The sequence below is a fragment of the Manis pentadactyla genome, chromosome 15 (genome assembly GCF_030020395.1).
Source record: "Manis pentadactyla isolate mManPen7 chromosome 15, mManPen7.hap1, whole genome shotgun sequence".
NCBI lineage: Eukaryota > Metazoa > Chordata > Mammalia > Pholidota > Manidae > Manis > Manis pentadactyla.
In genome coordinates this window covers 67,772,569-67,785,638 of record NC_080033.1, presented here as the reverse complement: position 1 = coordinate 67,785,638, position 13,070 = coordinate 67,772,569, and the positions used below count along the sequence as shown (strand labels likewise).

At 45.9% G+C, this 13,070-nt stretch overlaps 1 protein-coding gene across 4 annotated transcripts in view; it reads right to left on the bottom strand.

Moving 5' to 3' along the window:
* Positions 1–13,070, bottom strand: part of CDH13 (cadherin 13) — a 1,152,846-nt gene that overhangs the window by 569,789 nt on the left and 569,987 nt on the right. For all 4 annotated transcript variants that reach the window (XM_057493261.1, XM_057493263.1, XM_036909367.2 and 1 more), the window contains exon 3: positions 8,775–8,983. In XM_057493261.1, the coding sequence (XP_057349244.1) occupies positions 8,775–8,983 (209 nt within the window). The remainder of the gene's footprint in view (positions 1–8,774; positions 8,984–13,070) is intronic.

The following is a 13,070-nucleotide window of genomic DNA, read 5'->3' as shown; positions in this document are numbered from 1 at the left end:
AGGAGACATTTACATTTGGAAACCTTGTGCTATTTTGCTGAGGGTTTTTCGCCAAAGATTCTACTCGTGAGAGAAGTTTTTTTACAAGTGTCACAACAACACAGGACTTGTCCACCTACCTAAAACTTCCTTAGGAGTTAAGCTCAGCTCTGCATTTATTTTTTTATTTCTGACCCGTTTTTAATTTTCCTATGTCATTTCATAGCCTTTACAGGTGAACAGAAAAGCACTAGTTCTAAGTATTACCAAAATAACAGTGACTGCCTTAAATCAGAAGGCCCAGGCCCAGCTCCCAGTTCTGCCACTTGCTGACAGATGATGACAGTGACTAAATTACTCAACCTCTCTGAGCCTGGGCTACTTCTGCATCCACAAAGGGGGAACCAGATTACCAATGACACAGGTTGGCTGTGAGGGTCAGAGGAACAGACACATGTGAAAGCATCTAAGACGATACCCTGACGTCGGGTAGGCACTCAGCGATGCCTCTTTCCAGCCCTCTTTCAAATGATAGATACGTTCCAGCAGAACAGGGCAGCTCTGTCCAGTCAGCAGCCATCTGCCACCTGGACCTATTAAGCACTTAAAATTTAGTTAATCTACATTGAGATGTGCTTTAAGTGTAAAATGCACACCGTATTTCAAATACTTGGTATAAAAAGAAGTATAAAAAGAAATTTCAGTAATAGTGTTCATATTGACGACTTAACATGATAATATCTTAGAGAAATTAAATATTAAAAAATATATATGTTGGGTTAAATTTACATAGAGTATATCTATATCTATGTATAAATACATATATGAAATATAACCCAATATGTACATATTGTGTGTGTATAATATATACACGTTGGGTGTATATTTATACACACACATTTATTTATTAACCATATATATTTAACATATATACTTAACTATATATGGTTAAACAATATATATTATTAAAATTGATTTCATCTGCTTCTTTTTTAAATGTTACTACATATAAGGAAGCTTAAAATTACATATGTGGCTCACATTACCTTTCTATTGGACCACATACTGTAAAACATAAGATCTTGAGCTTTCACAAGCCAAAAACAAGCTGCTTCTAGTTATCTAGACTCTCTTTGGGATCAGTTATTTGTCCCCAAGCATTTCAATTAAAATCAATCTTCAGAATATAGTTTTCTTCGATTCTGATCCACAAAACAATCTGTTATCTATTTAAATCAGTGAATCAAAGGATGTCTTTTTATCTGTTTTTGAATAGTATCCTGGAGCTAAGAATCATAAACACAACAATTTAGGCATGTGTCAAAATGTAACAGCCCAATACCCTACTCTAGGCCCAATTCTTGGATCTGTACCATAATTTTCGAGCTATATATTTTCCCCAATTTGGATGACAGTTAAATGGATACTAATTTTCCTTGATAGTGACTGAGGAGGCTTTTGCCGTGAAGAGTGGTACTTTGCAGGTCTTTTGAAGTTATCACATGTGTTAAATCGGAGCATATTAAGTATCTACAGCTTTAACTCCTCGTTTCTTCCCAGCCGCTGCAAATGCCCAGATTGGCACTCCACAGCGAAGGCTGTTAGACACAGTTCATGTGAGCAAGATCGATGTCATTGACCAGCCGGACAGACTCCAAGCTGCTCCCAGGCCACGTGATGAGATCTTGAGACAAGGCAGTTAATTTTACCATAAGCTGGTTCTTCTCATTCTTAGTGATGCTTTAAACAAATGAAGTTAAGTCCCCTGTGTGCAGTGCCACAGGCACCCTGGACCTTAGATGGTATCATGGCCAAAACAGACAGAAGAGATTCAGATGGCTGGCTCTGGGTTGATAAAAATTGAAGAGTACCTTAGTAACAAATGTGCCAAAATGTCTTTGTCCAGAATGTCTGAGATCAGGAAAACTGGGGGAAAAAAATATACAGAGATACCAGCAACTTACTGAGGACTTCAGTTAAGAACGAACAGTCTGTGATCAAGAATTCTCTGGTAGTGCTGGATTAGGCACGGTATATATTTTTTTAATTTTGCATGTCCCACATGGCATCCAAGCAAGGCTGGGGTAATTATTATAGCCACTGAATAGATGGGAAAACTGAGGGTCAAAGGAATTGGGTGACTTTTCAGTGCCATATGACAGATAAGTAGCAAAAGTGTAATTAGATCCCAGTTTGGGGGCACCCCAGGTCCCCCTGAATATCAGCTACACCAGTGCAGCTCTATGTCCCAGAGAACATACATGTGCAGTAACGGGCAGGGCATTCCGCTGGTGCTTCTGAGCCTCCACACCCTCCATTCCCCAGAGGCACTTGACAAGTGGAACCCTGGGATTCTGCAAAGCAGTGGATTTGATGGTTGTCATCTCCCAAAGGGTCAAGATACATAATTAGCAGCAATATTAATATTGGCTTCTGAGCAGTTGATGACATGTTTCATATTTTTATTTTAAACATTAAGAACAAAAACAACTATTTCAAGTTGTTCCTTCCTCTGATTGCTCCTTTTATTTTATTTTTTTGGAACTATTTCCATCCTGATTCTTGAAACTGGATTAGGAGCCAAAATTATGTCTTTGAAATTGCATGTTTACAGTGCTGATGATCAACCAAGATAAACAAGCCTTAAATTTAGCCTTTTCAGTTTCTGTCATAACTTTCTCTATTCATGTGTTGGTTTTTTTTCAGGGGTTTTTACGATGACAAAAAAGGGGGAAATAATTTTGTTTTTTGCATGTAATTTAAGCAACTTGATTAAAAGACCAGTTTCCTTTCACTGAGTGCACCATGCATCAACTTCTAGTTCAGAAGTGTAAGTTGCTCCTAATTAACTTTTTAAGTACTGTCAAGTCTTGCAGTGTTTGTTAAGTGGACCCCTTGAATGAAGAATCCTCTTTAGGGAAGTTCGGTCAAGATTGCAATGCGGTGGGCCCCTGAGGAAGGGGAATGGTCCTGATTTAAGTCCCCTTGTCATCCTGGGTTCTCTACAAGTTGTAGAAGGGATAGAATTTGATCATCTTGGGAAGAGGGGAAGGACTGGATTGTCTCAATTTGCATGGATCATTCTCTAAGCCTTTCTTATAGTCTCAGTTTGATGAACAACGATGAGGGATATATGGTGTTTTCATGGCAGTTACTTTGTGCTGGGGACTGTTCTAAATGCTCTGCATATATTTACTCACTTAATCCTCACACCGTCTCTAGTTGGTGCTACTATGGCCCCGTGTTACAGCTGGGGAGCTGGAGCTGGTACGCACAGTGCGGGGGAGCCTGCCAAGGGCTCTGGCTGCCTGCATGGAAGCCAGGCCCCAGAATTAAGGAGCTCAGAATCGAGATAAGAACAAGCCCCAACATGTCAGAGAGTTAAAAGTTTAGTGCTGTGATGGGGACAGCCAGGCAGGGTTCTATGAGGAGCAGGGAGAAAAATACACTCGACCAGCCAGGGGACAGTCAGAGAGGTTTCCCTGAAGAAGGGGAACCTTGGTAGTTCCAGAAGTATCAAAGGAGTTAGCCATGTCGGTTGGTGCTGGCCATGGGACCACGTCAAGGGGACATGACCCAGAGAGTGGAGCAGCATCATGAACTGCAGAGGGAGTCTGGCAAATGCAAGAAACCGTAAGTGGTTTGGTATTGGTGGGGGAGCCCAGAGGTCAGTGTAGGGAGTGGTGAGAAAGGAGACACTCATTCTCCTCCCACATTTATTCAAGACCTTTACTAAATGCCAACTATATGCCAGGCATCGCGTGCTGAGGATGGGGCAGTGAGCCTACCAGGAAGCAGGAAGGCAGGAAGGAAGGCAGAGAGAGTGGGGAGGGAGAGTCAGGTGGGGACAGAGAGGAGGGCGGGGGAGGGAAGGAAATTAAGGGGAAAACAGACTGTAGTCCTGCCTCCAGGGAGCTTACGGTCTTGTCTGGGAGCCGGACTTTAAACACCCAAACAAGGAAGTAAAAACACCATCAGACACTGAGAACAGGGCAGGGAAGGAGCGCATGGGCCCTGGGCAGGAGACTGGAGGGGAGGCTCTTGGAGCGGGCACGGCGGTTCAGCAGGTCCAGCCACTTACAGATGAGAAGGAATCAGGCTTGAGGGACGGCCGGCCGCAGAGACCAGACAGGTTGGACTGGAGAGGCTTTCACAGACGGACGTAAAGACTTCAGGATCTACCCCGGGGCCGGTGGGCTGATAAGGGAGCAAGGGCTCGTTCAGCAGAGGAGCGCACGGATCAGATGTGCCTTTGAGAGACACCCCCAGTCTGGGGGAACTGAAGTCCACAGCCTGTGGCCCCACAGCTCTCCCTGGGTTACACCATGAGCCTCCTGCTTCTCTTATGAGACCCAGCTGCCTGGGTCACAGACATCTGAATTCCACAGCGGCTTGCAGGGTGAACGCCCACATTTTAACATGACGGTGGCAGGTACAGTCTCTTCAGCTCCCAAACTGGAATTCAAAATAAACTCCTACAAGCTCCCTCTGTTCTTACTAACTTCCCACTCTGACTTCACTGAGTTCTTTAACTGATGGCAGAATTCCTGGTCCTAATCTACAGATGTGGAAGCTCTAGTTTCTTACCATAAATAAATAAATAAACAGTGCCTTTTCCCCCCTCCCTCCCTCCCTTTCTCTCTCTTCTCTTCCTTCCTCCCACCAAGCTTGAAGATGAGGTTGATGGGTCCCATTTATACAGCAGGTAAAGTCATCTCTACCCACGATGCATAAGGGATGAAACAGGGCTTTTCCATATAAACCTTTGGAGTCCTATATACAAGCTAAAAATAAGCACACACATACAAACCCTCTGCTGTCATCACTGTCAGGCAGCGGGGGACAGCAGGTCCAGTGGGGACCAGCCATGGGTTGGTCCACAGTGAGTCACCTTGACTATTACCTTTGAAGGCTGGAGACCCCTTCGTGCGAGCATACGTAACCTCGGCCCCTCCGTGACTGACAGCTCCTCTAGGCCTGGCAAAAGACTGGGAGTCAACTGCTCCTCTGCCCGCTCAGATCTAAGGCGATTTTACACAGCCCAGGCAAGTAGTAGTTTCTGGGAAGCCCATTAACAATGAAGAAATAGTTTGGGAGTCTTTAATTCACAGATTTGGGCTATGGGAATTCTGGGTGCAACAGGGTTGTGGGTAACAGGTAAAAATAAGAGAGGTCTATCATTTTAGCAAGGAAGAGCTGAGCTCCAGTTACTGCAACTGAGCTGGGAGTCGCTGGGGTTACATTTACCTCAGAGAACCTTCCTTGCAAAACACAGCGATATGAAATTAGCCACAGTGATGCCTCCCTGTTTGGGACACTCAGGATGCCCGCTGCCCTCTGTGGGCACACCTCCTTCTTTCTTTGGCTTTACGTTCTCCTCCTGCCTTCACTCAGTCTCTGGCTTCTGTTTCCTGGTCTGGTGAGGACACTTAAACCTGGTTCCTTACCCTTTCTCTCAAGGTTCCAGAATGATACTATTGATGGGATGTGTCTCCCGGTGTCTGCTGCTGCACCCACAGAATGACTCTGTGATGTGGGCTCGGTTCTTATTTGTGTCTCATAGATGAGGATGTTGAGGTTTAGGGGGTTGGGTGACATAACCCAAGGTCATGCAACCATAGGTCATGTAACAAGAATGTGAACCTACTGAAGTTTGACATAAAAGCCAAAACCCTACCACAGTGTTGTCCTTCCCCCAAGTGTTGGCACTGAGAGCCAGTTCCATACTCCCTGTTCTCTCCTGGATGTCTCTACCAAGATATCCCCAGGGACCACCAAGCCAACACTTCTGGACTGACCGGACACCTTTCCCAACCATTCCTTCTTGGCCTGGCCCAACCCATCTCCACCCTCCTAGGTGAAACAACTTGGAGTCACCTGGACATTGAATCTTGGTTTCTTCCTCCAAACTACACCTTCCAAGTGTTTTTCCCCCATTGCTACGGGATTGCCCTGGCTCATGTCGTCAGCCCTGGCCCTTGGGCAGTGGCCACAGCCATCAGGTTGCACAGCCTTCTGGCAAGCAAAGTGGCAGGAAGGAGAATAGGTGTTTAGACAGAGAAGCCACATTTCAATCTCATTCCTGCCAATTTCAAGCTTGGGGATCTTGGCCAACTGCTCCCATCTGCAGCAAGGGTAATGTCAGCAGGCCCACAGGGAGGTGGTGAGGGTTAAAATTAATGCATATGCTGAGATGCACACACTGAAGAGAGCCCACAAAATATGTGTTTCCACCTGCCTCTCTGTATCTCGGTTTCCACCATCTGCAAAATGGGGACAGTAGCATGGCCCCCGTAGGTGGTGGGGAATTTAATACGTCAGTATTTGCGGCCCATGAGAGCAGGCGCTGGGCACACTGTGAGCAGCATGCAAGCACGGCTGTCACCACCAGCCCAGCTCCCCCCGCCTCTTCCTGCTCCAACGGCACATCACCTCCTCGCTCGGTCCCTACTGGCCACACTCCTGCACCCTCCCTCCCCACCGGGAGCTGAGCTGACTGCGTCCCTGCTGCTTCCCCTCTCCAGTGCTGGCCGGCTCGGCTGCACATGGTGCGGCCTCAAAACGACCAGCTGAATATCTTCGAGGGACTGTGCTCTTCTCATAGAGATTCTTTGGCTAGGTATTTTGTTTTCCTATCCTTTTCTATTTTTTCTTTTTTTAGGCTTTTTATTACGGACACATCTGAGCAACTTCACAAGGCCTATTTTCAAACCCCATAAAATTACAGGAGGTGGGGTGGGGGGAGATGAATGCATCATTCTGCTTGAGTCTGGCAAACTGAACGGCAGAGCAGCCTCTACCATGCTTTATAAGAAGAAACAGCTGCAGCCAGGCTTTGTGAACAATGTGTGCAGACAGTAGCAAATGAGAAACGGCTGCAGCTCTGAGGGGCTTTGCCTCCAGGAGGGTCTCTTCCTAGGCTTTGAGAAGCTAGTTCTTTAAGGCTGAGTCTTTTTGTATTGAACCCTGGTCTCCCTGTCTGTCACAGTAGAGTTTGTCTTGAGAAGTGTCTAGAATCCCATTAAATACTGCTTTAAGCTAAATACTATGACACTGTCTTTTCTGGATGTCAAGACGAGTCACCAATCATGATGAACAATGTCTGTCTAAATACATCCCACCCCATACATACCCCCTTATGTGAATCTCCATACACTTGCTTGTGCCCAGCAAGCATTTTGTATTGCATGTCCCAACAACTTTGTTGCTGTAGATATTTGCCAAGTGATTTACATCATGAATTAGTGAGATGTTATGAACAGGACCATGGCTAAGTAAGAGAAAAGCTCATTTTTGTGGTACCAAAGGGTCTTCAAACTGGTAAGTACTCGCCAATACCCTATTTTCTTTGAAAACATCAGTGGCGCAGAGTGGATGCATTTCTTGCTTGTGATTTAGCCTAACTCACAGATTCACAGACACAAAGGGGACGTACAGAGTATGTCTAGTCCAGGGACGGCAAACAGATTCCATCCCTAGAAACATCTCTACATGATCAATGCATAGTATCTTCCAGAGCACTGTGTTGGGAAAGATAGTCAGGTCAAGCCAGGCACAGTTAGCAATATCTGCCACAAGGATGGTGACAGAGTAGGGCAATGTACACTGCACTTATTTGCCATCCCAGTCTGTTTAAACCCTCTAGCCTGCAGATAAAGAAGTTATATGATTCTTTCAAGATCACACAGACGGCCCTGGCGGGCAAGCAACACTCCCATTGCCAGTCACACTGTCTCTGCTCCCCAGCCGTGGAATCGGCGCTCACGCCATCGCTGAACAGAATTAGATCAAGCAGGGTTATGGGGAGTGTGGTAGATGGAGAAAGGCAGAGAGAATCCAAGCTTTGAAAAACTGATTTAGAACAGGCCATCAGGCAAGAGAAAGGGCTGGCTGCACCAAGCTGGGGACACACCGTCACTACTGTTACAATCGTGCAAGGGACTTGCCATGTGCCTTCCCATTCTGCAGTCAATAAGCCGTAGAGCAGGTGAGTCCATTGCATTAAAAAGTATCTGGATGACTCAATCAGAAGCTTAAAGGGCAGTCTGTGCCACTCCTAAAGCATGTGTACATGCGTGCAGGTATAGGGATCAGCATATATGTACATCTGGAAAGGAATGGGCACTGGCGTGTGGCAAAGGAGCAATGCCATATGCAGTGGTTGCCTTGCTATGCAACTCCAGTGGGCCTGCCCACCTCCATTCCCCTTCCTTGGATGACAGCATGCTAATTTATCCATCTTCCTCTCTCAGTCCACGTGCACTAGGTGAGGCTGACTCCACCTTAGCTTTAGGACATGGCATGTGACCCAGACTTAGCCAACCAGAGCATCATGACCCAATGGACACATGCTTCGTTCAAAGATGGGCACATGATCTAATGAGAGCCAATGAGATTTGATTTCAGACTTTAGTTGGCATTATCTGGAAGAGATTCTTTCTTAGGCACAGTCAGGCTGGAGCTACTGAGACCTCTGCATAGGAGGCAAGAAGGGATGTGACTGTCTATAAGTAAAGCCAATGGAAGGAAAACAGAACCACAAGATGCATAAGGATCAAAGCTGATGTGGGCACTGGTACATAGCCATGCCTGACGGCAGAGTTATCTCCAAAGTATCTGTACATGTGCCAATAAATTCCCACCTCCCCTGCCCAACAATTTGTTGAGTTGGGTTTCTGTCACTTGCACTAAAAGAATCCTGGCCAATAAAAAACCAAAGGCCCATTTTCCATATTTCCAAAGAAAGACACCAGTGTTCCTTGTTGAACCAAATTTACCCTAAACAGTTGTGTTACCTGCAGGGGGCCCTGGATGTCTTTCCCCCCGACAATCACGAGTTCTGCCATGTCTTCTGCATGGGGGGTCCGGGCATGGACGAACAGCGTCTTGCCCACCGCAGTTATGTTTCTCAGGGCGACTAAGCTGCCATCATTGTTCACCTTGAAGTACGGGCTTGAGACCTCATAATGTAGCTTGTCATTTCCCTTACAGTCACTGAAGGCCACTGGTGAAAACAAAACAAATAAAAACAGAAAGAGCATGAGTAGGTTGGGGAGCATTAAATGTGGATTACCACTCCCCACCCCAAACCCACAAAAGCTCCCCCTTATCCCACAGCACCACCTCGGAAGCCCCATGGCTTTGATTGTGCTGAAGGACTACACTCAGTTGACCTTTGCTGGTCACTCCTCATGTCCCAGGCTAAGCACTGAGGATGCAGAGAGAGATGGCACTGACCCCCTGCTCTTGAGTATATGGGTGAAGTCTACAGTCAGATATGGCAGAGTGACATTTAGGGACATGATCCAATACTGTATGTATGAGGTGCTATGGCAGAACCAGAGAGCCCATGAGACTTGCCTGGAAGTTTCATGAAGATGATATTTGAGATGGACCTTGAAGATCAGTTTCCCAAGAGGGTAGAGGGTGTTCTAGGTTACCCAAAGGTGTGGATGGGTGGTGAAATCATGAAACAGACTCAGAGAAAGAGAACTAACTTGGTGTGCTTGGATCAGAGGGAAATTTGAAGTGGGGCAGAGATGTTGGGGATGAAGAAGGAGAGGCTGGAGATGTACATGAAAATGTCCTTGGGTGGCAAATTGGGAAATGCACTAAGTCAGGGTGCTGACCGGTAGCCCTTGACTATTTTTAGTGTGGAGAGGTTTAAGGTAGGGTGTGAGTACTGACTCCAGTGCAGAACAGCGCTTCCCAAGAGCCGTGGTGCACCATGATCACATGGGAGCTTTTTAATAATCCCAGGGACCCAATCCAAAGATTCCAATTTAGTAGCTCTGAGCTCTTAGAAAGTGGTTTAGAGATGGGAAGAAGAGAGGCCAAGGGCACCAGTTAGGCTGGTGTTGTACCAATCAATGATGCCTGGCCCAGATGAAGGCAGTGTGTGGATTTGAGTGAAACTCCTATAGTAAAATGGCTTATCACGTGTGGGAAGGAATGGGGAGAAGCTGCCATTCTGTGGGTAAGTATAGAATCGTGCTGCTTGTTTTCTCTCCCCACTCCTTTTTTGTCTCCATAGCTTTGTGCTGAATAGGCTTGTTTGAGTGTTTAGCAAACCCTTAATTGAAATAGAAGGTCAATACAGAAGTGCATAAATCAGAATGTACAACTTGATGAGTTTTCACAGAGTGGGCACAGACACAATATATTACCAGCCCTCCCTTCCTGAGTAAAATTCCTGCCCTCCTCTTCAGAGGCAACACTATGCTGACTTCTAACACCACTGATCAGGTTCACCTGCATTTGCACTGGACACAAATGGAATCATGCCGTGTGTGCTCTTTCGTGTCTGGATTCTTTCAGTCAGCATTATGCTTGTGAGACTGACCCATGGGGCTGGGAGTCATTTTTAGTGATTACCCTAATCACTATATAGTGCTCCAGTATGTGGCTCTAATGAGTTTACCCTACTGTTGATGGGCGTCTGGGCGATTTCCAGTTTGGGGCTCTTAAAATATTGCTATTAGGAACTTACTTGTGTGTCTTCTGGCAACATACACATAGGACTGAATATACTGTTAAAGTCATATAAATATCTGATGGACTGAGCTAATATTTCCATTCTTGGAAGATAATTCTTAATGTTGACAATAAACATATTAGGTGATAATAATGGCTAATAAAATTAACTTTCTGTACACAAAGCTCAGTGCTAATTAGCATTTTACATACATTATCTTATTTAATCTTTACAATGACAATGAATGTAATACTATTTTGATCTCCGTTCCCCAATCCCCATATGCACAGTTTGTAGATAAGGTAACCAAGGCTCAGAGAGGGCAAAGGAGGTGCCTAACACACATAGCTTGTGAATGATGAAACCAATATGTGAATCCTGGTCCATTTGCTTTTCACAACTACATGTTTCAATAAAGACAAAGCCCCAGGTAGAATGCAGCCCTCCTGAAATCTGATCAGAACCTGAATATAAGCCTGTGAGTACCCACTTCAGTCCTGATGCCACATTCCCACCCAGCCCTTGAGGTCCCTCTGCGTCGGATCTCTGGAGTCTTTTCTGACTGCCAAGGCAGCGTTGGGGGCATCTCTGTAGGGACACACAAGTGACCCTTGGCAGTCTTCAGTTCTCAGACACCTGCTTGCTCCCTCTGATGATCCTGGTGGCCAAGATTAACTGGACATGCCTATTTTCAGTTTTTGGAGATAAACTATGAAGGAGAGATGAAGGCTGCTTTCATTGCATTATTGATTAGCATTCATCCACTGGAGACACGCTGCTCAAATGACACGGCCGGCCGGGAACTTGTGCCTGGATTGCCAGGATGCTCGTGCCAGCCCTGGTCCCTGGGTGGAATCAGAGAAGACAGTCTCAGCTAAGGGGTATTGAGAGTGTGGGAAAAAATCTGCAGGGGTTCCAGTTCCTTCTTTATTTTCTTCTTTCTTCCTTTTCTCTTTCCTTCCTTCCTGCCCTCCTAGTTCCATTACTTTCTTCCAAAAATATTACTGAGAGCCTCTGTTATCCTACATGTTGGGGTTACCATGTAAAGATGGATACAGTCCCTGGCTTGAGGTCTAGTGAGGGAGACAGACAATAAACCAATACTCATAAATAATAGGGAACCTACTACAGGCAGACAGAACACAACATATGCAAAGGTCCGATGGCATACGGGAAACTGCAAACAAGCCAGTGAGATGGACACGGAGAACAGGGAGAAAGCAAGGAAGAGAGAATGGAGATAAGCTGGGCCTCGGAAGTGTGGGGGCTGTAAGGCCATGTAATGACTTATTCCTTGAAGGAAGCTTTGCACCTCCCACTGCAACTGAAGAACTGACTGCCTCCACCTGAGCCTCAGACAAATGCGGGTCCATATTGTAAGTGACGCCCACACTCCAGTCCTCCACACCTCTGCTGTCCACTGGCCTCCTCTCTGGCCTCTGACTTTGCCCCGTGCCCCACACATTACCCACATGTGCGCCTATCTATACCTACCATACTTTCCCACCCTCAGCTCTACTGCCCCTGTTAACTCTCTATCATTCTTCAGGACCCAGCTCAGACAACTTCTCCAGGCACCCCCTTTAGGTTCCCAGTTTCCTGCACAGACGACCTTTTATATCATGTTATATCAATGTATCTACTTTATGGATACATTTTCTCCCCCCATGAGAACCCAGAGTAGAAATTGAATCTTACTCTTTTATTTATCTCCACCTCTCCAGCAGTGATCAGACTGCTTCTCTATACAAGTAGCTATCAACCATGGATTCCACTTAACTCAATTACTCTCCAGGTCAAAGTGATACTCCTGTGGCAGACTGGAGGTGCCCTGCCATGCTGGGAGCAAAAGGTGCTGCAAGCACACCCAGGAATTGCAAACACGCCCAGGAATTGCAAACACTGGACCCCAGGTGCCCCTTGTCTTGGCTGAGCCCACCACGTGGAGACGGAAGGACATGAAGGATCTGATCACTCAGTTCCCTGGTTCCCTAGGCCCTGCATGCACTTGGCTTTTGAGTCGGCTCATTGGTGAAGCTAGCGGTGCTGTGTTACCTTTCTTCATAATCCCAACAGAGCTGTGCATGGCCCCGAGGCATAGCTGGGAACAGTGTGTGTGTGTTGAAGGAATGTTTTGACAAATAACAATAACAATACCCCCCATGTACTGAGTGGCGTCTGAGTGCCAGGATCTGTGCCACGGACTGTATATCCAGTCTCTCCTTTTAGCCTCATAGCAATTCTAATCAAGAGCAGCGTTTCCTTTTTTTTTTTCATTATCTAGCCCCCCAGGAGCCTTTTGAGAAATTTTTGCCTAATTGCCACCACTCTTATGAAATTTTAATATCATGGATATAAGTGCATATCTGTTTATTTCCCGTATGTGTATCAGTACTTTACAAACACATACAAAGTACAATTTTCTTTGGGGGAGGAGGGTGCAAAATAACCCTGCAGAGAAGGGACAGCCTATAAGTTTCGTTTCCCATTATACTGGAGAAGACACTGAGCTTCAGGGAGACGGACTAATATGCTCAAGGTCACACGTTTAGAAAAAGCTGGAACCTGTCCCCAGTCCGATCTGTCTGCCTTTGAGATTCGGCTCTTGTCATATGCG